Genomic DNA, 25386 nt, shown 5'->3' with positions numbered 1-25386 from the left:
TGCAAACTGTAACTTCCCAGCAGAAGTGGTTTTTTAAATGAACAGCTTTGGTTTTTTTAAATAGGCCACCAGGAGTCTCCTTTCGCTGAAGAGAGAAAGTTTGACTTTCCTTTTCACGGAACATATAAATGCTCTGACTTCAAAATTGTTTGAATTTCATTTTTGCTAGATTCAGTGAAAGATGAGTATTCCCTCTGACCTCGACAGTGCAGGAAGTGATCTAGCTCAATGAATTTTGATCAAGGCTATGTCTGGAATAAAGCAAATATGACAGGGGAAAGTAAAAAAAAAAGAAAACCAACCAACCAAAAAAAACCCCAAGAGTAACAGAAGGAAAAAACCTACCAGCAAAAGCAAAAGCGGTGATGCATTTTTGCAACGCCACTAGCAAATGTTTACAACACTAGTGTGTGTTTGAAAACCCCGGTTTACACACAAAATAGATAAAATGCACAGCTCCACTGATCTGCGTTTTTCATGAGACCTTAACTTCATCTTTAGGGTGCATAGGGGGAACAATATTTGAAGTAGAGACTCAGAATTTGGCCAAAGTAATTGTTTGCAAGTACATGAGTACCAGAATACTGTAACAGAGGAGATTACTTACCGTTCTTTTCATAGCTACTACAGAGACCTAAGGAACTATGTGCAAGCAATGCAGTTCCCGAACACTGGGAATAGTGGTCTGCATTGCTGTATCTTAACTTCAAGCTACGTGTTGTTACAAAAAGGGTAGGCCTCAAGTACTTAAATTTTAAAAAGTAAAATATACTATCATAATCCATAAAATCAAAATAATTTACCAGAAATCCCATTTTAAAGACTCTAGAGAGCTAAAGAAGTAGGTTTAGGAAATTTTATAATCATATCTCTAAAAAATTTTAATATTCTGTTTTTTCTCAGCTCTCAGGAGTGTAAGACAAACACTTCCTGAAGAAGACGGATCTCAATTAGGGCAATTTCTCTATTACCTGATAGCATTAAGCACCTATTCCTAGACATTTTTTTACATCTGCAAATGATGTCTTATTTAATATTGATCGTCCTGCACCCCAGAGAACAGCAATTTTTTTGAAGGAATTCTTTGTAAACAGAAGATTTTTCAATTTGTCTTCCTGACAGCAGACCACAGATTTGGAACCCTGGAACAGCCGCACAAGGCAAATGAGCTCCTGTTGTTTAACTGAGATACTTCTGTATATAACTCACACACACAACAGTGATGGTAAGATGTTGTATATGCATTACTTCTCTAGGTAAAATTATTACTTCAGCTGAGATAAATGTAGAAAATTGAAATATTTAAATTCATACATTTGCTATTTGCCAAATCTTTCGATATGCTCCTTTGCAAAATGGCAACTACTGAAATGTTATCAAATGAATGTAACAAAGGAGAACATGGATAAATAATTCACTTGCACAGCTCTAAAGAATTCCCAACTATCATGTTGTGCCATTCATTCAGGATTATCAAAGCTCACAGTTGTGTCAATTTGAAATTTGAAGTATGGGAATGTTCTCATAAACTAGTTTTACAAACTGTCATCCAACACATTCAGCACATCAGGAGTTAACGCATCGCTTGCATGATGCAAAACAGCTGTGTCCTTCACCATCCTCACAGCTCTTCATTAACTCTTCAGACGTTTGAGCATCTTAGGTATTTCAGGAAAAGTTAGACAAACCATATGAGAATCAAAATACTATACATCATCACTTCACCAAGTATCTTTGCGTCACAGATTTCAAAAAGGCAACAGAGATTGAGTACTGTCCTGCATCACAGAAGCAAACTGTGCGAAAACCCCATGCATAACCCCAAAATTACGAACCCTGCTCTCTTCTTTTTAAAGGTTAAAAAAACCGTGCAAATATTTGTCAGCAAGCGCTATACACAACACTGTTTATTAATGAACTTCTACTTAAATTTGTGCATCAATACGCTAGAAGAGTAAATAGCTTTACAAAATAAGTGAAATCACCCCATATAGCTATTTCATTTTTCTCATTTTAACACCTTTACATGATACTATCTCAAAAAACCCCAGATCTACCAAACCAGCTCATGACTTTGAGAAACTTTAATGCTATTTTTAATTATGGAAGTAATAAGAAGGCTTAAAACTCGAAAGCAGCATGGCAGCATTAGCTAAGAGTAGCCAGAAAACTGCTGGAAACTATACACGTTTTCTTTATCTTTTTGGAGACACACAGAGGAAAAAGGTAAAAATTAATTGTATTCTCCTACAGTAAAACTCCCAGTCTTTCCCTAGTGGAAAAGAGCATACACTGCCCCTTTTTTATCACTCGCATGACTCCTAAAAGGAGAAAAGCCAGATACTGGATTTGCCTGAAGAGGCATCGGAAGAGCTGTTTAAAGCGGAGACCAGGAATGATTCCTTAAGTACTCTGCTCTTGGAAAGCCCGGCTGCGATTGCCATCTCTGCACGTCCAGCAACCAGGGAAGTTTCTCTCTGAGAAGCATCACTCCGAAAACTTCCACACACAAACCCTCCAACCAGTAAGTCAGTCATAGGAAAATGAAAGTTACCCTTTGGCATGAATTCTTTGTTAACGAGTAAGCTTTAAGGAAATTGCTTGTACATGAGAAACTAAAGGTTTTAGAAAAAGAATCAGGACATGCTTGCCACTTACATGAAGTTACTAGATGACTTCAAGATAGGCTATAATGTTATAAAAAAAATCGAGAGGTTTAATGATTACATTAAAAGCTCAACTGTGTCATGATTTTGATGTGACGAAACACAAAACAATGTCATTAAAACACAATTTGAAGGAGAATAAATCCCGTGCCACAGGTTTCCAGTCCTAGACGGCATGTTTGGTAAAACATCACAGTTCTTCTAAAAAAAAAAAGCCAGAAGACCACATGCTAAAGTTACCTTACTTGATCTTTTCCAACTCTTCCTCATTAGCATTGTCTGAAAATAAAATAGAGCATTTTAATTACCTTTTCTCTGCAATACAGAAAAGGAGGCCAACTGTCTCCAACGGGACAATCCACATTTAACCACCACTACAACTGAAGCAGCAACACGTACACTCCAGCGACAACTACACAAGACTGAAATAAATCCAGACAACTAGCAGCACTGTTTGCACCCAGGCATACTTTTCTGGGTGGTATGAACGTCTATTTCTGGAGAGAATGCATTATGCGAAATCGTTTAAAAAAAAAAGAAAGAAAGAAAGAATTAGATAAGCAAATGAAAAAAAAGAATGTGCCATTACTGATAGTGACTTCAATTTTGACTGATACTTGAATGATAGTTTTTTTTAATATTAGCGTACTTCAATTCTTCCAATTGTTTAGCTCACAGGTGTAGCCACGTGAGAGAAATCCTGCATGAGGCTCCTTGGACAACATGCATCTACTACAAAATCCTTAAGGTCACCATTGCTAGTTAGTTTCACAGCAGTAAAAATAGCTCTTTTGTCTGATAATTATGCACATGGGACAGAAAAAAATCCATACCTTGACTCTTTAAAAAACCCAGAATGCAGCAGCCCTATGCCATTTCCTAAATAATCTGTAAAACCTTGGCACTGCTAGAGACAATGCTCTGACATGCCAGGAGGCAAAGTGCCCACAGACACAGATTCTTAATCATTAAATAAAAGAGACACACTGGTCAAGACAGATGTGGACAAGCTATCTGTGAACACAACCGTTGCTTAAAGCAGTTCTGTGGAAACACATAGAAATTAATTTGTACAATTCAATAAAATTTAGCAGCCTGTTGTTGACACTGAGCAAGAATAAATCAAAGGCCATTAGTTTCTATTCTTTATGTCATGGAAAGCAAACTTTTTTTTTTTAATTAACTATTGCAAAAACACTTTCTTTTTCAGATAATGGAAATAAATTTTGAAATGCAAACATTTCCCTGCTAAGAAATACCAGTATTGCATGGGGAAAAATGAAAATGGGAGCAAGCATGTGGGTTTTATATTTTTGAAATATTCAGAAACTTTTCAAATAGACATAGCTTTTTGGGAGAAGAAAAACAACTAGCTACTGAGGAAAATGTTTAAGTTGCTATGGACAATTAAAGCCTAAAGCCTTTGCGGTAAGTTAAGGATAATTGTAGCACCATGGCTTTGGAAAATATACATAGACACGAAATGCTTTATGAAGCTGGAGAAAGCCATTTAGCTCATTCTTATAGGAGAGGCACATACGAATTAAGCAGCTCGAGGCCTGCAGCAGGCCCTGGAGAAGACCTCCGAGTTCCTGCAACATACCGCAGCTCCCCCCTTCCTCGTCGCTGCCGAGTCCTACACAGCTACAAGCCAGAGCACAAACTCAGCTTCACCGGGCGTCGCGCCGGGCGGCGAGCAAGGAGGAGCGTACGGCCCGACAGCTGAATTAGCTGCGGATCAAATATTATGTCAGCTCCGAGGAGTTCAGTTTGAGTCGCAGCTACAGAAATGTATGACCGTACCTGTCGAGTGCACCGGCGTCATCACAGCTGCAGCAGGATAAGCTGAAGCCATCATAACCACCCTCAGAAGCCAATAAAGCAAATATATAGCATAGGGCAGATTATGATGCATGATCTACATGGAACTATTTCATCTGAAAATGTTCCATGCCCTGAGTCCATCTCTGTCATTCTTTTTTTCCTAAGCTGTTATTATCCCTTTGGCAAACAAAAAAAAAAAAATAATGCCTTATAAGATTTAAGACAGCAAGCAAATTGACAGCATATTAATGTTGTTAGTATTTTCATATGAAGCAAGAAAGTATTAAGCATCTCTTGGGATAAATTATTTAAGGAAAAAACAATGCCGTGAACTTTATTCTCCTTAAATAACAACATCCAAGTAGCACTCATATGTGTCCTTTTTTCCGTTTTCTGTGCTACTCAGGCCGTTGGCCGTGGTGGAACAGCAGTCCCCAACCTCTGCTGGCCCAAAGGCAGCAGTTCTCATCAACCACCACCGTTCTAATTTCCTGTAGCTGAGAGTTGCCTGCAAGGCCACGGTTCTCGACAACCGCCGCAGCGAGGACACGGGAGACCTGCAGCTCTGACGAACTCGCAGGCACCCTGCACGTTCTCCGGTGCGCTGAACTCTGCTGGGGAAAGAGCCAGAAACACTCACATGCACCGCGGCACCGGCCGGGGGTTACAACACCGAACACAGAAGCTGCAGACATCACGTACGCGCTTTTAATTGGCATGCACGCAACCACAAATGGCACACAGGCATGCACAGCACTACACGTATGCAAAGCGAATATTAATAGAACGCTGTCTGAATTAAAGAAACAAAACAAACGTCACTGGAGCAGGTCTAAGAAAAAAATCAAGTCATTGCTAGTTCTGACTTCTTTTAAACTGGTCATCAAAAGGAGAAATTAATGAAAAATACAGAAAGTACATCATAAACAGTTTTTAAAAAAGAGTTAAAAACAGTAGGATTTTTTTAGAGCTTACAGGTTTTAACTTTTTTATATATACACATTTTTTGCATACTTTTTTATTTCAAATCTTCTTTGTTTCCACTAATTATCTAAGCTATCTGTCCTCACAAAGCAAAAATAATTAAAAATGCTGCATTAATCTAAAGGACGAGTATTGTTAACAGCACAAAGCAAATGCAAATGAATTATTGGAACTAGTGTTAGGCCAGAAAAAGGTTATACTTTTCACGAATACTAAAGACATTCTTATTTTTATGGTTGCATAAGAATAATTAATTCATCAATTTTGATTCACAATTTATGATTGTTCAAAAATCAGAACAAATTAGATTGCCTTCATTTATCAAAACTCTAAAGAATAGGACTTCTATTCAGGTACATAGTTTGAAAGAAGTATTACAAGATTGTTGCTTTAAAAGTTCACATTGTTATGCCTTTAGAACAAGCACTAGGTCGCAAAAAGCAAAGATACTTACATAGAAGAGTTCCTAGAAATTTTCATTTGTTTACGTGCCCACACTCATATGTTAAGAATCAATAACTGCAGGCTACTTCTGGATTTCCTTCCAAGAAAATGTACTACAAAAATCAAATGGTGTGTTCTTATTTATGAAACTAGCGTACTAATCTCCTTTAATTGAACTGAACTCTACTGGAAACACACAAATGATAAAATACTCACGCCCTGTTTTTCACAATCCACCAGGACTCAAAGATAAATACTCCCCTCTCCTAGTCTGTAATATAATTTTACATACAGTTACATGAACATATGCATATGTTAATATTCTTAATTGATATCTGAAGCCAAAGATGTAATCTGTTTTGATCTTAGGAAACGGGACCTTCCAGCTATAAATTCCAAAGAACATCTCATCAGCCAGCACACTGAAAATCTGCATTTCATCAGAATTTCTTTCAGAAAGATAAGGAAGAGGATGCTCCCGTGAGTACCAAATTTCTCTCTCATCAATTTGCACACCTCAAGGCTTTACAAAAGGTAGTTCCACCCAAAACAAAATAAACTATTACTCTCTCAAACTGATTGCTTGTTTTTTAAATCATTTGTAATAATACCTCTCTCACGGACAGGCAGCAATACGCAAGAAGGCCCCCAGTTTTATACCATTTAACTTCAAACTTCCAGCTGGAGTACCTTATCCTCCAGCAGTGCCAATACTTCTTAGGCAGTGTGAGAGGATGCATCCTCCTGGCTATTTTGACACGCCAATAAAATGCCTTGCTGCAAGACCTGTCCTCTAGCCACACAAGTGCGCTGTCAGAAGACCCTCCCTGTCTCTGTACATCAGCGCACGACCTCCAGAACAGCCTCAGCCGCCCCAGTTCAGGCAGCGCAGGGATCTCCTCGGAGAGTCCAATCCGATCAAAAAGCTACCGAACGTCACATCACGAAGAGCAAGTCTTGTTCAGCAGGGCTGAGTTTGGATTGTGACTGTAGAGCTGCCCAAAATTCAGGACCAGACACAAGGCTGCTTCTACGGCTACCTGGGAAAGCTAATACTTCTTTCGTTGAAGGTACTCCTTTTTTTATTTCCACGATGGTCTCAATAAACACTCTCATTTTAAGTATATGGAATTAAAGTACCTGAAATTTGAGTACTAGCAGTTAAGTTCTGAACTCTTCAGCTTGATGATTTAACCATTTTACACCATTTACATGTGACAACATGTGCAAGCAATTTAGTTATCACCTGAACAAATTAAAACTTATTCAGAAGAAAATATATTTTTGAAATGTAGGCCATATAGGGATATCAAACCAACAGGATTTAAGAAAATTTGCAATGACTTAGGAAAGAAATGCATGTGATGTGAAGAGACAGCGTTTCTGTCTTCTATGCAGCAGTCACTAAAGCATATTTAAAGGTGCTCACAGTTTTTATCTAAATATTTCAACTATACTATTTGAATTATTACCTATATAGAGATATCCAAGTAGAAGGGAAGCTGTAATCGTTCAAACAGCACGCTACACAGATTGGGAATGTAGGAGTTGCTTTAATTACTACTGTATACAGTGCACATTTCCAGAGTGGACAAGAATTAGCCTCAATCCTCTAACATAACGTTTGAAAATTTAATGATCTCAACCATATTAAATTCAATAAAAATTATCCTCATTATTACAAGACCTTTTAAAAATAAGCAAGGATGACAGTTTAATTGGAGCGATACATTTTGTAATATATCTACTCCTTAGAGAGTAAATAAAATCTGATAAATAAATAAATAATTACATGTGGTAACTGAATAAAAGATAATTGCGCCTTGAATTATTAAACCCCTAACACATTCATATACAGCAACTCAATAGTAATTTTGTAGGTCATCCTCCCTGCGTTGTGACATAAATGCTCTGATTTTACTGCAACTTGGTTAGAACCACTCTGAGGTCCAACTCCTGGGAAGATTGGTTTCTAATAATAAATATACAGCTTCATCTTAGGAATCAGAATCTTAATCTGAATCTTGAGCATTTTCAGAATGAAGTCCCATGTAACAGCTTGAATGGGAAGAAAAATTGGTCACTTGAGCTAAACTAAAAGGATTAGCTCACTAAATAGAAAGCTAATAATGAAATGCATAATAGCACAAAACCAATTCTTCCTCCTATTACAACCAGTCAGTTGGATATGAAAAAGGTTGCTACCCAGCCAGTCTATGGCACTCCCATTACTTTGGACGTTCAGTAGTGAATTCACCGAGTAAACACCCACATGAAAGACATGTTACATGGTAGAGTCTTAATTTCACTTTCTCACCTGATTTTCTTGAGCGCTCTTTGTGTAATAGCTGATAACACTGAGCGGCACAGTAACCATCTATCTGTATGACGAAAAAAGGAAACTAACGGGCTGTCCACATAATGGTTTCCTACATAACAATATAGTATTTCTGTGCTGCATGATTTAGGATTATGGCAGGATAATGCCAAAGCCACTTGGAAAAACAGGGCTGTTACCAGCTGACTCAGAAATGCTGGTCTTACCCACACAAAAAAAACCCAGAATGAAATACATTTTTCAACTTAATTGATAAACACTTTCGTGGTGCAAATTTGCAAGACAGTATTCTGAGTTGTCAGAACGATTGTTATCAGTTGTTTAGCAATACAAACGTATTGCTAAACGAAAGAAAAATACACTGTTTAAATAAACTTCCTGCATGTTACTACCATTTTCCATTATTTCTGTTAAGTTCTAACAGAATGTCATGAAGACAATTAACAGATGAGAAACCTATTTTCAAAACTCTACATCTCTGTCAGACCAAATACCAAACACCTAGTTCCAATAACTGACTTACTAGGCTATTTAACAATGCTAGGAGAAAAGTGGAAAAAGAACAGTATCACAACCCGCCAATATTCCTCAGGTATGCAACAGGATGATGTGTCACACTGCAGCATACAGAAACATATATGCTCTTACCAAAACCATATAGTTGACCATAACCATGGAAAATTTCATCAGATTAATACTTTTTTCTTGGCCTCTCTGAAGCCAAAGGAATCCACATTATTTTACAACCTCTAAGCAACATGTTACCTCTCTTATTTCTGCCATAGTTGTAGTACTACTGCTCAAGTCAAAAGCCAACTGAGAAAAAGCTCATAAAATACATCCAACTAGAGACAGAATTTGTCACAACTAACAGGATCTATAAAACTGGAAACTATTTTCACTTACAACTAAGCAGCTCAGAAAACTAAGATTGATGAAGGAATTACAATAAACCTAGAAAACCACACAATATTTTTAATTGAAATCTGGTCATGAAATTACAAAATATGAAATAGTACTTCAGCACTGGATGCCAAAAATCAGAAGTACTACCTTTCTTCAAGTTTCCTTATTTTTAGTGTGGAATAGGAATTATATGTTCTTATCTAGAGATGGCAGCACTAGATCCAAAATTCTTCACCAGTGGTTTACTGATATTTTTCCATATTAATCAGCACCATTCACCTGCAGCTGACTTTACCTGAAACTGCTGGGCATTTATGTTCCATCTGGATCCCTCAGTACTATCTCAGGGAGGATCCAATTCAGATGAAGTATGCTGTACTATACCAGAAACACTGTCCAGCATTATTTTAAGAATTGGAAAAATCAAATTAATCTCAGGACATGAGGTTTACTCTTGTAAACCAGTCATCCAGCCATCGAACAATCGCAAGAGTGGTGACACGTATTAAAATATTTAAAATTACCACTTCTCGCTGTTCTTCCCTAGGAGCCAACAGAACTGATAACAATATGCTTCCCAGATCATGGTCAGGGTAATGAGGATCCTTCAGACTCAAGGTAACATCTGTTTGCCTAGGAGACAAAAATATATGCATTTATTTTGATTTCAGGCTCTCAGATAATGAAATTTCTGAATCATGAGAATTAAAGGCATCTGCATTTATATAAAACTACTTGAAAATGGTGTCACAAATCTACCCTGTTTCTGCTTTTAAGTATTGCAGTCTAAACACTCATAAATAAATACTAAATATCGTTACTCCTCGTTAAGTACTTGTACATACTGAAGTAATCAAAACTGAAGTGTAACATTAATGGATCAAAAAAACAGAAAAAAAAGTTAAACAGTAGGTGGTAATGCTATGAATGAAGATAATATAAAAACAAGATTAAAGTTAGTTATAAAACTAACCTCTCCATAGACACTGTAAAAAATGTTGTGCATGACCAGCTAATATATTATTAACATTCATATTACAGCAATTCTCTAAACATAAGCGTTTTTCCTCAGCTAGGTGGTGTAGGTTTATATAATATTTTCCAGCATAATCTTCTATTTGCAATTCCACAAACATGGTATTAGCAGACAACTATAAAGAAGGACTCTGTAGGCTTGTTTGTGCCATACCTGTTTAATTCCAATGAAGTGAGATCCAAAAATGCTGAACCAATAAAGTCATCTTGAAGTCCAAAGTCATAGTCAAAGACCTAAGATGCACGGGAGATAAATGCATTTTTCAGTATTGGAAATATTTTTTTTAATATTTTCTCACTTTATGAACGGTTCTTGAAACTTCTTGTCCAGACTAAAGCCACACGTTTCTCACATGTCAAACCAGGACTATCGGAAAGTAACCTGCAACTTTCTGGGCACAAAATCAAGTTCAAACTGCTTATGTAAAAGTCAGAATGCATCATGTACAGGCACAGGGCTATATATGTCACTAGACCGCATATGTGAACAACATCAACTTTATAAAACAAAAGAAGCATTTTTATAAACATAGGCACTAGAAGAAGGAAGACCAGAAGAATAATTGAAGTTAAGCGGAATCATTGATTTGCTATACCTTAATTGATACCTTTATCAATGTTGCAAAATACAGGCAGGAGCGGGGGATATGATTGTGAGAAGTGGGTTATTACAGCACTTGCATCAGTATTAGGAATGATAAAATTACAGGTTTTGAAGGCTGTGTAAGTTTCTAGGGTTTAGAAATATTATCATCTAAGACAAAAACTTAATGGATATGTGTAAGGAAATAGTGACATTTATTACTCTACTATGAGGACCCTGCCTGCTAACTTGCTACCTAAAAGAGAAGCATCTGGACAAATTTACTGACAGCCAGACAGGAATCTGTGGCCAGTACGTGGAATATCATCAACGATTTGAGATGGATTATGCCTTCCCAAGTCAGAAGGAAGAATAAATAAACTGGGGATGGTTTTTGGAGGGAAATAAACAAAAAAGGTGGATGGCAACAAAGAAAAGTTGTGACACAAAATTACAAAAACAAAAAATGGGAAAATGTCCATTATCAAAATCAAACTTTCTAGGTAAGTTGAATTTTCTTGGAAAATATGGTCACAAGAATTTCTGAGGACCAGAATATGCCTTCAGCTCTAAGTAAGAGTGAAGCTTGTGAACATCAGGTAATGAGAACATTTAACTGAGATAGCCAGGCCTAGGTTCAAGGTCTTCGTTTTTTGATATAAATGCTTCAACTATGGTATTACAGAAACTCTTTTCCAGGAGGCAGTTAAAGCTGTTCATCTTCTAAAAATATTTTAATATGGGCTGGGTTAAGACAGTAGTAACAGATATCCCACAGCCCAATGGCTACAGCATTGCTGCGGGACTCAAAGGGTTGAATGCAAGTATTTGAGCACAACTCTCTCATACGCATCTTCCTGAGTGGGTACCTTCATATTTTCTCTAATATTCATTCTAATGGGGAAAGAAAACAAATGATGAAATCTCAGTTCACATTGCAAAACAGAATTTTCTCCCCCTACAAAATATCAAGATGAAAATGTCAAATAAATATTGTCAGCTGACTTACTGAGTGGTGCGGTCGACATGCTTGAGGGACGGGATGCCCTCATGAACCCTCATGAGGTTCAACCAGGCCAAGTGCAGGGTCCTGCCCCTGGGTCGGGGCAACCCCTGGTATCAGCACAGGCTGGGGGATGAAGGGATGGAGAGCAGCCCTGCCGAGAAGGACTCGGGGGTACTGGTGGATGAAAAGCTGGACCTGAGCCGGCAATGTGCGCTGGCAGCCCAGAAGGCAACCGTGTCCTGGGCTGCATCACCAGCAGCATGGCCAGCAGGGCGAGGGAGGGGATTCTGCCCCTCTGCTCTGCTCTGGTGAGACCCCCCCTGCAGTGCTGCGTCCAGCTCGGGGGGCCTCAGCACGGGACAGACATGGACCTGTTGGAGCGGGTCCAGAGGAGGCCACCAAAATGATCAGGGAGATGGAACATCTCTGCTATGAGGAAAGGCTGAGAGAGTTGGGGTTGTTCAGCCTGGAGAAGAGAAGGCTCCGGGGAGACCTCACTGCAGCCTTTCAGTGCTTAAAGGGGCTTATGAGAAAGATGGGGACAGACTTTTTAGCAGGGCCTGTTGCGACAGGACAAGGGGGAATGGTTTTAAACTAAAAGAGAGGAGATTCAGACTAGATAGAAGGAAGACATGTTTTACAATGGGGGTGGTGAAACCCTGGCACAGGTTGCCCAGAGAGGTGGTCGATGCCCCACCCCTGGGAACATTCCAGGTCAGGTTGGACGGGGCTCTGAGCAACCTGATCGAGTTGAAGATGTCCCTGCCCACGGGAGGGGGGTGGTTGAGCTTTAAAGGTCCCTTCCAACCCAAACTATTCTATGATTCTATGATTCTATGTTACTACAATTTAATCATGTCTTAGAATATATGAACAAGCTATGAAAACTGAGATATTTCACACAGCGTGTTCAGAGTACAAACATGGATAGAGATCATACCACTTGCCACACTCTTCCTAGGGAAAAAAAACCCACACACACTTATTTCCTTGTGACCCTGCTGCAGGGTTGATATTTGGCATAAATAAATCAAACCAGGTAGCTATGTTGTAAACGTCCGTCTTTGAATCTGCTTCTCTCTTTCACAGTGCTGGTTACATGTTCATTCCTTATGAGTCACTAAGTTTAATAAGGGCAAGAAAATGCCAATTGAGAATTATAATTAACTTTACACTTTTCCAATAACGATGTACTTTATCTGAGCAGAATACATGAAACATAGTACAGATCAAGACTCAAAGGCTGTTTAAGTGGCATTGATCTACTAAAAAAAATCTACAATTCCATATTTCAGTTAAAATTTTTGTCATGTATTTGAGATTAAGACTGATCCTGATCTGAAGCATTATTTCATTTCAGACCAATTAAAAGGATTCTTAGGTAAGACTTAAGTTTCCAATCTTTCTCAAAGTATTTTTGACCTTTAGAACCATAAGAGCACCTTTTTTCCGATAAAATTTTTAGAACTTAATTATTTTACACAATTAAGGATCACTTTTGGATATAGATCACTCTAAACTACTGGGGCCAGAAAAGCACCTTTCCATTCCGTGCCTGTAAAACAATGATCACAGCTTTTCTAGTTTCCATTCCAGCATGGATAGCTAAGAAGTACTAGTGGCACTGCTGCTAATTACTGTGGGCATTGCCGGCCTCTCTTTGATTTAAACTCAAGCTATCTGTTATTTTGGAGTAAGTGATCCCTCTGTTATGACAAAATCATCCTCACCTGTGATATACTAAGTAGAGTTACAATGTAAAAAAAAACCAGAAAGAGCATAAAGCATTACGAAACATAAGCAAACTCACCGTATTCATGTACAAATAGAAAAAACTCAAAACCTAGAAGAATTGGCCACACATCTTTATAAATTCTCAAATTAACCTCAGCAAACAATTGCTTTTAATGGGATAGATTATACTACATATCAGAATTATGCAATGATATTTCCATAAATAAAAGGGATGCCATCATCATGAAACACAGTTTACTTTCTCTGTCCTTCTCCTAAGATCACACTAAAGTAGTATAAAACAATTATGGTCTGAAATAGACAAAAATGCCTGTACTTACCTTTTTTTTTTTTTTAGATTTTGACATCATCATTATACAGACATAATTTAAATAATTTTCATCTCTAAATAGTCTTTCGTAATGCATTATTGCACAATAAATTTTTCAGTATACAAAAATTACAAAATATAAATTCTTTCAGTAACTCTTCTTTTGTAATTTGACAGACATAAGTAGGATAGTGTCTCACCTTTATATACAACGGTTCTCTGGGGTTATCTATAAGAATGCAAGCTTTTTCTTCCCACACAGGATTGAGGTTCTTGTGTATTGTTTTACTTCTAAATACTTCTTTTCCTCCAAGTTTGAACTTGACGTACGGATCACTGGTTCCTGTTAAAGATACATATACACTGTTAATTATGTCCTTTTAATACATTAAGGGAATGGAGACTAAATTACCTTAAACAGAACTAAATGTAATTTCTACTGATAGTCAAATTAAAAACAGCAGCTGAAGAAAGACTTTTTTATTGTCACAGTTTATTATTTTCCACAGGGTCATTACTCAGGTAATTCACTGTGTTAACATCAAATGGGTGCTTGCATCACTTTCTGTTGTTTGCAATCCATACTCAGAGTCCTACATGAAACATTGGCTATTGCAGTGTAGTTTTTAGTTAACAGACTAATGTCCTTATTAGGACTAGGATTTTATCTTAATGCAATCACAAAAATTAGATTATAAAGTTAAAATGATTTCTGTAAAATATTAATCTAATTATCTTATGCCTTTGAAGAGGCACAGGCTCCACTGACACCACTAGTGTAACTCTTCATTGACTTTATTGGGTCCAGGGGTCCCTCTTCCACGAAGATGCGCTTCCTACAGCACTCAACGATGAGCAAATCAACTCTAAATCAGTCCACAAAGTTCACATGCCTCCTGCAGCAATCACCCACCCGCAGGAGAGCACCCTGGTACAGCTGAATAACAACTACCTCTGACCAGAAAGACAACCCTGAAGGGAATTGAAAGAGAAATGTTAAACATGGCACGAATGGAGAATGGATGGGACGTGGGTGTGGAAGTGTCAGAAGGAACAACTGGTGGAAGGAGCACTCTTGGGGTGCCACGTGCTGGGGGCACAGAGATTAGCAGCCATCCAGGAGCACATCTATGTCCTCTTCTCAAGACACCCATGCAGAGAGACACAGGACAGCAAGCAAAAACCTGATGGTGCACGCAGAGGCGTGACCAGGTACCAGAAGGTACAAAATGTCACACCACACCCCAAACCAGCACAGACATGGTCGCCCCACTAGCAGGAGTCCCGGAGACGTGAGGAGGACCTGTCGGCTGGTCCCTCCCCTCCCCATCACGCAAGACCCGGACAACACATCTGTGCTTGTGAACGTGAGCCTGCGGGTGTGAGAGTCTGAAAGCAAATGACCAAAATCAGTTTTGATTTAAAATAAAATCACCTTCCCCAGCCACAAGGCTTCACACTGCGATTTGATACGTCGCCGTTACCACGCCGCGGTGCTATTTCCCACAACCTGACCTCAACTCCCAGAGCATGACTTGAGCTGACCCGTGGGAAAGGGAGTGAACCCGGGGGAAGGATGGGGTCAGAAGCGGCCACCTTGGCCACTTGAGTCCAGCAGTCTCACCACGGAGACCAGCGGCTGAGCAGCACGAGGCTGCCCCTTGACGAACGCCGCAGCCGGAGCGAGCCGTCGCTGCTGCTGGAAGGAGCAACTGCAGCGCTCGTGGCCGCCCCTCCGCTGCCCGCTCCCCTGCGCCGGCACCAACATTGCGGGAACTGGCCAGCAAATGGACCTGGGAACTGGTCCAGCTGAGAAAGGCAGTCATTTTGCAGCTGGACGGGCTCTGGGGCACAGCTACACAGAAGTTGTGCCTGCGACGGTCCTCATGAAACCACCGCCTGCGTGGCCGACTGAAGAGAGGCTACTCGTCTTTTCCTGTATATTTTGATTACAAAAAATACAGTTAAGTCTTTGAACTAAAGAAAAAAGCTGGATAGAAAATTCAAACTAATATCTTCCCTAAAATGCCAGTTGGTAAGATCTCATTGTCATGTAAGTAAAATTCATTTTAATGAAAAATATTGGATGGGATTCATATTTCTATTTCTCTCTCAGCTACTTCTGAGCCTTAATAATATTTAAGCCTAATTGATTCAATAATATCTTAAAATAAACAACAATTCTAGCACAAATAATAATTGCCTATTCACGAACAATTATAAGACAGGCTTTTTTTTTTTACTTTTAACGCTTTTCACGAGACCGGCATATTCTAGAGGTTTGTGTTTACACCCTGGGAAATGCAGTCATTCCCTTTTGTTAAAACAGCAGCATGCTCTTCTAAATATAAAGGCTGGTATGACCAGAGCTCTTTGCACTATTTCATGCAGCCACAAGATGTCAGTACTCCTCACCTAAAATTATATATCCCTTTGCAAAAACTACAGCGGTGGAAAGCTGTCACCTCACATGTGACAGGGTTACGGTCATTCCCTTCCGAAATTACTGGGGCAGAATTTCAGCAGCATAAAAATGTTTAGTCTAGCACAATTAACTTGTTCCTTGGTTATTCACATAGTGGTGATGCTTTTTAAGGCAAAGATCACACATTTGAATCAATTCCGTGAAATTTGAAGACTACTTTGAACATGGACACCAGCAAATCAACCACAGTAACACACGCCGTAACTCCCCCGCAAGCCGTGATTCTCCCACTGATTTTCCTCACAGTTGCCGTGAAGCGCAGATAGCTGGCCTTTAAGCGCTATCTTTTATTGCGCAGACTTTCACCTATCTCAAAAACTCTTGAAATTTGAAATTGATGTAAAACACTGCTGTGAGATACATACCCAATTAATAGTTTAGGATCCAGGTGTCAAATAGTTTAATATTAATCCATTTTTATGTGTAAATTTAGTAGTAGGGTGGGTCAAATGTTAGTTCCACTTACAATACATTGCAAAACATCAGGGTTTGTATCTCTATGCTATGAATGCTGAGAAGCACTAAGAAGCTTCCTTCAACCCATCTCTACTTTAAAGCTGAGAACTCATTAGGTCCATTTAGTTAAAAGCTCCACACCCTTCACAGACCTCTTCCATTCCCTGAAGAGAGACCATCAAATTTTTAAAAAACATATGTATAAAGACAAGATTAAAAAAATTAATCTAATCAGCCATGCAGTCATTCAGTAATACCTTCACTTAATGGGAGGGCAAAAGGAGGAGCAGAACAGAGACCAAAACTTGGTCCTTTTTCAGTTCTGCTGAGCTGCATCAAGCACTGCTCTATGTCACAGGATCCCAGTTTTAATATATATTATAGTAACAACAATTCTCACACATATTATATAATTTTAATATACTAAGTGTGCATTCATATTAATATGACAGTATTAATAACACATCAAGCATATGTTAATATATTATTTAAATACATTATGTATTAATATGCTAACATGTACTTTTAATCAATATTGGCAATTCAATTCACATATTTTTGCTCTTTTAAAGAGAAAAACAAATTCAGTTTGCTTGGGATCTTATTGTTAACAGTGATAACAAGTTCATTACACAAAACCAGAAAAAATCAAAGACCTCTCAGACTGAGCCTGCAAGAACCTGACGTCCGTCACGGATTCCTGTTACTCAAGTCTCAGACTTTTCACCAGTTTCCTGCTTACCAAACCATTCAAATGAACCTGACACATTAAGGCCTAATTGCTTGAACATTTGTCCTATCTGTAGCAGTTAAGAACACCATCATGAGCCTAAAACCTCCCAAAGAACCCTCTCGAAGTGAGACACTGCTCTCTGGCTGAAGCACCACCATCGCCTGTGTACAGGCAATGAGGACTCTGCACAGGGTGGCAGCCTCTCTTTTCCCAGGAACACCGGCCTAACAGGCACCTAAAGATGCTGCCACAGTCCAGGAGAGAAACCACCCCTCATGGCAGCCGCGGTTCCCCGACCCTGTGCAGCAAGCACCCCTCCGGTCTGCGGGCCCAGCTCCTGCGCCAACACCGCGGTCTAACCCTTCTCTTTCTCCGCAGACATCCCCGAAAATGGATTTTGCTTTGCAGGTTTAGGACACAGATTAGATCTTGCAAGCAGACATAAAAGAAGATTAAAAAGTATTTCGCTGGAGAAATACTCAAAATGTTTGTTCAAAGGAATACTGAACTGCTTTTCAGAAGGAACCAGAGCCGTGTAATCGAGTGGAAATACAGCAAAAGCAAATTTGGCCAGAATAATCATCAAAGTTGTATTGGAGATAAAGAACATGCATTCTCCATAAATTGTATACGTTTACTTATTGGTTCCTTACTTAAAGGCTTCACAACAGCCTTTTCAACATTATTGGGCCACTTGCTGAACAGACTGTTTTTGTTCATGAAATCCTATTTAATATAATGTGATGGACTGCTAATCAAACGAAATTCAATAGTGAACACAGAGGTGAATGTAACCAAGAGACCGAGTAATGAGCTTGAGACTGCTCCCCTGTAACTGATGCTAATAAGACAGAAAGGATGAGGCAAAAGTCTCTGTATTCCTGTACAATATTTTTGAACTTGACTCAGTGTGAAGTCAAACTACCAGCATGTCTAAAAAACCTCGGTTGAAGATCTACCTGTATCCTACGGTAACCAGACACTGGAATCCTAAAGGCAAATTTTAAAATCTTACACTAAAAAGAGAGAATACAGGCCATGAAAAAAACAGTATAATATAGATGAACGAAACTGGAAAACAGCACTTCCAGCTCTCGCTTCAGGTAGAGATGTTTTTACACTTCATATAACAAGAAGAAAGAAACTACATTTTAGAAAAATGGTGAGTTAGCAAGTACATTTATTACACAAGCTAATTAACTGGTTTAATTAAAACTGTTTAACTACAGAACGGTTAAATGCATTCCTTTTTCCACCACTGCTAGTCACTCACAGCTTAACTTTTGAAACAGAACAGAAAGCCATATGCAAGCCCATTCTGAAAAACAAGAGTGACTGTGCCGTAAAAGCTTCTGCATAGTTCAGATGCTCATCACTCTGCAATTTAAATATTCGTTTCAATTTTTTTAAAAAGTTAAAAACCTAACTTTCCCCTGGAGATCACCTGGTTTTCAGACTGTTGAGAAAAAGATTTCAGAAAGGAAAACAGAGCTTTTTCTCTCCCTATGGCCTTAGTCGTAGGGAAAAAAGCAAACCAACCAATTCATTAAGCTCTTCCCTGTAGGTAGTTACCACTGCTGCAAAGTGGACCACTCAGACACAGGTCTTTTTTTTGTAACCTACAGTGGTACTAAGGCACTAAGGTACAAAGGTTGCAGCCCCATCCAGTTCCTAATGTAAATCACGAGCCTCCTTCGGATTCACCACACATAGACAATAAATAACACACTTACACCAATTTCAGCCTAGTGGTTTGAAAAAAAAGAGTCTTCAAGTACTGTTAACTGGAAATCACAGTAATTAAATGGGATTTGCTGCCGTACAGGACGTAGGAGGAATACTGCAGGACTAAGCACAATGTAAAAAGCAGTAAATACCCAATAAATATGGGGGAACAGAATTTTTCACCACTGCAAGTAATCAGGCAATGTACACATTTCTAGAAGCAAAACTAAGGTAAAAGAATGTTCTTAATTCTTTTACGCTTAGAACTGTAAACGTCTGTCACAGCTTTCTATTATTCCTCCATTTTACTTTCAATCTTGGAATTGCTTCATTTGATCTACAATTATTTGAAAAGAAAGCAAACCGCTAGAGATGCACAGAGATGCGCAGTAAGTTTGACATTATAATTCCTGAGAAGCTTAATTATCAATACAAACATTTGTACTGGATTCATTCCATGAAGAGCTCTTTCACCGGCATCCAGCTCTTTCCCCTTCTCTCTGACTCCATCCACACTCACTCCCCTCTTAGTAAAGTTTCTCCAGTCTCCAGTTATTGCCTTTGTTACAACCAAGCTAGAAGAAAAACTGGGGGGAGAGTTCTCAAGTACGTGTCAGCTGAGTGTGTCAAGCACAACACATATCAGTTCACAGTATTTTACATATTTTGCATTTCTAAACTGCAATATGAAGCATCTCATTAAAAGAAACATAGAAGAATATGTCTGCTCTGTCCAATCTTTTATTCTGAAAAGTAGGGAAACTACTTACCACAAATTATTTTATATTAATTTAACAAATAGAAATAGTAATTGTTATTATTAGTCTTGTACAAGAGCTGCCAAGCCCATCTTCTCATTGGTCCTCAGCAACCCCCTAAACACCACAACTAAACACCACAACACTAAAACTTACAGCTTTTCCATAAATAATCCTACTTTCTGTCCTTCTATCCACTTAGCAAAGAATTATCTACCCAGTTCACCTAAAAAGGACACTCATTAGTTTAAATGATACAAAGCACTTCTGGAAAACCAATATCCTAAGAATGAAGACACCAATTACAAATTCACAGTGCGCACACGGATGCTACAGGATGCAGAGTTCCTCTACTCAAAAGTCAACGGGGAATACAGGACTTTAATTTTTCAGTGCCCTTTAAAAAAATATTGGTTATAACAATCACAGCTTTTTATCTTCCTTTTGAATACTCATTCCTGCCACAAAAAAGGCAGCTTTAGTACTATATTTCAATGTAGCCCATAAGTATTTTTACTTAGTTTAGTAAATACTCATTTAAGCAAATACTAATTATGCTTGTGAAATAGAAAAAATGAAAAAAACATACTGGCACAGGACAGAATAGACAAAAAGCAAATGTGCAATGGTCAGCTTAATTTCAAGAAAGCATTTGTATTTCATTTTAAACATGGTTGAAGTCAGATTCATTTAAACAGGATTTAAGCATGCTAAATTTCCTCCTTGCAGCTCAAATTATTATTCTAGTTTATGTACTTTAATATAAACAGAATTATATCCCTTAATCAAAGGAAACACTGTTTGCTCTGCCCCTAAAACCTCAGGACTGAAATTATAATCTTCCTGAAATTGTTCAAAATCTTCCTGAAATTGTTTAAAGCATGACTATTTGTTTTCAAAGACAGCCAGCTTTTCCAAAATCAATCAGAGGTTTCACCTCTTCTGGGACAAAGACAGAGGGCTCCGATTTGCTTCATCTAAAAAGCACAGCTCACTGTTGGTCTTATACATTATACCTTCCAGTTTTATAGAAATAATCTTTTTGATATATACTTGCAATTGACAAACGTGAGTTGCCCTTGTTAACGTTAACAACGCAGTCAATGACCTTTCTCTCCGGTAAAATGTGCAAGTTTTTCTCCATTCCCAGGGACAATGATTTACCACACATTAAATGCAAACTGAAATAAAAGCTGAATCTTAGCAGCCCGCAGCCCGCTGCTTCTGGCACAACAAAAAAGGTACAATGTACATTTAATACCTTGGTGGAAACTGATACTCATTGCATACGCAATCCCAGTTAAAGTCACATGAAGGAAAACCTACACTATGAAGAAACACTCACAGAAACACACTATGTGAATCTTGCCTTAAAATTTTACTAGCTAGAAATCCGTGATGTTGGTATTTCCTTACTTGCAAACAGTCATCTGAAAAAAATGGACATGGTAGAATTATGATAACAAAGCAGGACTTTCTATTCTCTTTTAATGATCAGACACAGAGGTGTTTAATGCCTTCTCATGACTTTGAATTAACAGACCAGATTCCTCCATCTGACTCATCAGAGGACGATGGTCTGGAAGTCCCAAGCCAAGCTGCTGCTACAAATCCTCTGTCAAAAAGGGAAAAAAGGAAGACCCAGGGAACTACAGGCCAGTCGGTCTCACCTCTGTGCCTGGGAAGACCACGGAGCAGATCCTCCTGGAAACTATGCTAAGGCACATGGAAAATAAGGAGGTGATTGCTGACAGCCAACATGGCTTCACTAAGGGCAAATTGTGCCTGACAAATTTGGTGGCCTTCTACGACAGCTTTACAGTGTTGGTGGATAAGGGAAGAGCAACTGACGTCATCTACCAGGACTTGTGCAAAGCATTTGACACTGTCCTGCACAACATCCTTGTCTCTAGATTGGAGAGACACGGATTTGACGGATGGATCACTCGGTGGATAAGGAATTGGCTGGATGGCCACACTGAAAGAGTTGTGGTCAACTGCTCGATGTCCAAGTGGAGACCAGTGACAAGTGGCATTCCTCAGGGGTCTGTATTGGACCAGTACAGTTTAATATCATCATCAGTGACATCAGTGACATAGACAGTGGCATTGGGTGCACCCTCAGCAAGTCCGCCAATGACACCAAATGTGTGGAGCAGTCGACACGCTGGAGGGAAGGGATGCCATGCAGAGGGACCTTGACAGGCTTGAGCGGTGGGCCTGTGTGAACCTCATGAAGTTCAACAAGGCCAAGTGCAAGGTCCTGCACACAGGTTGGGGCAATCCCAAGCACAAATGAGAGCAGCCTTGAGGAGAAGGACTTAGGTCAACAGGACCCAGCAACGTGAGCTTGCAGCCCAGAAAGCCAACCGTATCCTGGGCTGCATCCAAAGAAGTGTGACCAGATGGTGATTCTCCCCCTCTACTCTGCTCTGGTGAGACCCCACCCACAGTACTGCGTCCAGCTCTGGGGCCCCCAACATAAGAAGGACATGGACCTGTTGAAGCGAGTTCAGAGGAGGGCCATGAAGATGATCAGAGGGCTGGAGCACCTCTCCTATGAAGACAGGCTGACAGAGTTGGGGTTGTTCAGCCTGAAGAGGAGAAGGTTCCACGAAGACCTCATAGCAGCCTTCCAGTACCTGAAGGGGGCCTACAAGAGCATGTAGCGATAGGACAAGGAGTAATGGCTTTAAACTGAAAGAGGGCAGATTGACATTAGATATAAGGAAGAAATTCTTCACCATGAGGTGGTGAGGCACTGGAACAGGTTGCCCAGAGAAGTTGTGGATGCCCCCTCCCTGGAAGTGTTCAAGGCCAGGTTGGATGGGGCTTTGAGCAACCTGATCTAGTGGAAGGTGTCCCTGGTCATGGCACGGGGGTTGGAACTAGATGATCTTTAAAGTCCTTTCCAACCCAAACCATTCTATGATTCTACAATTCTACGAATTTACCTGCATTACCAATAAAAGAGTTCACAGGGATTTGGGCTACTGGAGTAGCAGAGACCACTGAAGTGCTGCTACATTGTCTTCCCTGGCCAAGAGGTCACCTGACTGAGGAATCTCTCTTTTTAGTCTTGGCATAAATTCCCACTGCAATAGTCTACTCAGGAACATCATTCAACTTTTGACACAGGTACCTGCATTTGCCATGGCAGTGCGGGGGCACTACAGGTGACTTGACAGCCTACTAAACTTTCTTTTTCTATCTTATTTTAGCACTGTTAAAGTCCTCTTGCTTTACCTCCATTACTCTACAGCTAGAGGAATAAGATGATTCAAAGCTGCAGTGAGCAGTTTGCAACTTGGGAAGACTTACTCAGTGATCATCTACATTCATACAACGATTCACAGATGTATCCAGGAACATACATGCTTTTTCCCCTCTTACGAATATTCTTATCTTCTTTCAGAACAAAAGCTATTAAAAAGGAATGAAAGCTTAGCCTCCACAAGTACCAGTGGTAAACAAGCACGTTTCGAAATCTGCAGTGTTACCACTATGCTCCACATATCTAGCAAGGGACAAATCCATTTAACTACACAATACATTGTCACGTGAAATTAAAGTCAATGATAAACACGTTCCTACAACACTTAAAGAGTAAGAATCACGGCAATGAAACTGAAAGAAAGGGAAATCATTTGACATTCGCTATTAAATAAATGTATTTGCTGAATAAGCAACTCTCTGGTGCATTTATCATGGAAGAGAAAAGGAAGAAACGTGCTTTATTCTCAGTACTGATCTTAAACCAGAAATAGCCATTTCTAAGTGATGATAAAAATCCCCAAAGACTAAAAAGCTATAGCCAAAAAAACCCGATCCCTAGTGTTATTCCTAGAATCTGCAAACAGATTTTGATTATTTTTATCCTTTTCGGAACTAATAAAAATGGAATCACAACTCCAGTTTTATAGTTTGGGAGAAAAAAGTTCCAAATGATGTCTCCAGACTATGAGAATTTTCAAGAAGAACTTGAACAAGTACCAAGCCATGTCATGTGTGCTTTGGACAAAGCGTATTGGTCAGTCTGACTCCCACTGCGATAAGCCCTGAGGGACTGGAATAATGGTAAGACGATAGGAAACCCCACCTTGCATCCTACAGGTATCTGCTGTTGCTCCTGCTGGACTAGTAGGAACCTTTTTGGTCTCCAACAGCAATTTGTGCTCCTCTACAATAGATTGCCCTCACTTAAGCCCAGCTCTTCCTTCCTTCTCAATCTCATGCCACGTAGCTCACACCAAAGCCTCCACATCGCACTACTGCTGTGAAAAGTGGGGGTCTTCTGTGGATGAAATGAAGTTCCTTACACTTCCTCATCTGTCTGCATCTGTCTTTTGCGCAGGTCTACATGTTTAGATCAAGATGACTCGGGCATGGATTATGCCCATGATTCACCTTCCTGTTTGGAACACGGTAACAAATAAAAATATAAGCCTACCAGGAGCTTTATATCATTTCAGAAAAAAAATACAGCAATTGCTTTTCATAAACCTGAGCTTCTGTGCAGTCCAGTTAGGGCTGTATTATAGAGAAACACAGCAGTTTGGTTTCCTGGGGTGAAGTCGAATTCTGAGCACAGTCAATGCTGAAATCATTTTTAGACAGAGAATAACTGGCTCTGAATTTTCACGGTCACAAGACCTCACAGAAAACGACACAGCAGAGACAGGAACAGCCTCAGGAATGCAAGGTTTCCACTCATCTCGTTTTTCTGCCAGGTCTTAATGACAGACTTTTACTGCTCTCAGCCAGGAGGTTCATTTCCCATGATTTCCATCTTTGGCATTATAGCTTAACTTACATGGCAGCATTTGTTCACCAAACTCTGTATGATAAGAAAGCAACAGCATCAATGACAGACAGCAATCTGTATTTTTTTGATATCCACTCAGTCACATCAATAAACATTTCTGCATATGCTCCCTAACTCTCCTAAATAAATCTCCATTTGGGGAACTATTACTGTTGGGTTTTTTTAATTAAATTTTTCACTAAATTGAATAAGCTGCTACCCACAGGTGTAGATTCTGCCTGAAAGTACTCTGCAGCTCCAGAAAACCTATCTTTTGTTTGGATGCCTAAGCAGCAGGGTTGTGAGGAAGCCGGTCCAGCGCACGAGCCTACTGCCAGCAGCCTCTGGAAAACGCCTGCCCTTGCCGGGGATGCTGCGGGTGGCAGAGAGCCAGCACTGGCAGGCAGCTCCTGCCAGACCTCGCCACGGGGGGATTCACAGCAACTGCTGCTGTCTCCAGAGGCACCAGGACTGAGTTTATTCTGGAATTCTGTAGAAATCTTCATTGTAAGATGCCAACGAGCGGCTGCGAAGCTGTGTTCTCAAATAATTTATCAACCCTGCAATTACTTGA

General features: G+C 39.5%; 1 protein-coding gene across 1 annotated transcript in view; it reads right to left on the bottom strand.

The window, feature by feature from the left end:
• Positions 1–25386, bottom strand: part of MCTP1 (multiple C2 and transmembrane domain containing 1) — a 290462-nt gene that overhangs the window by 145092 nt on the left and 119984 nt on the right. Inside the window, exons 3-6 of the mRNA XM_075138374.1 lie at positions 14052–14194; positions 10352–10431; positions 9687–9795; positions 2907–2945 (exon numbers count right to left, since the gene is read on the bottom strand). Coding sequence (XP_074994475.1) covers positions 2907–2945; positions 9687–9795; positions 10352–10431; positions 14052–14194 — 371 coding nt within the window. The remainder of the gene's footprint in view (positions 1–2906; positions 2946–9686; positions 9796–10351; positions 10432–14051; positions 14195–25386) is intronic.

Source organism: Calonectris borealis, chromosome Z (genome assembly GCF_964195595.1).
Source record: "Calonectris borealis chromosome Z, bCalBor7.hap1.2, whole genome shotgun sequence".
In the NCBI taxonomy this organism is placed as follows: domain Eukaryota; kingdom Metazoa; phylum Chordata; class Aves; order Procellariiformes; family Procellariidae; genus Calonectris; species Calonectris borealis.
Note: the sequence above shows the minus strand (reverse complement) of the source record. Positions and strands in the feature narration are given on the sequence as shown.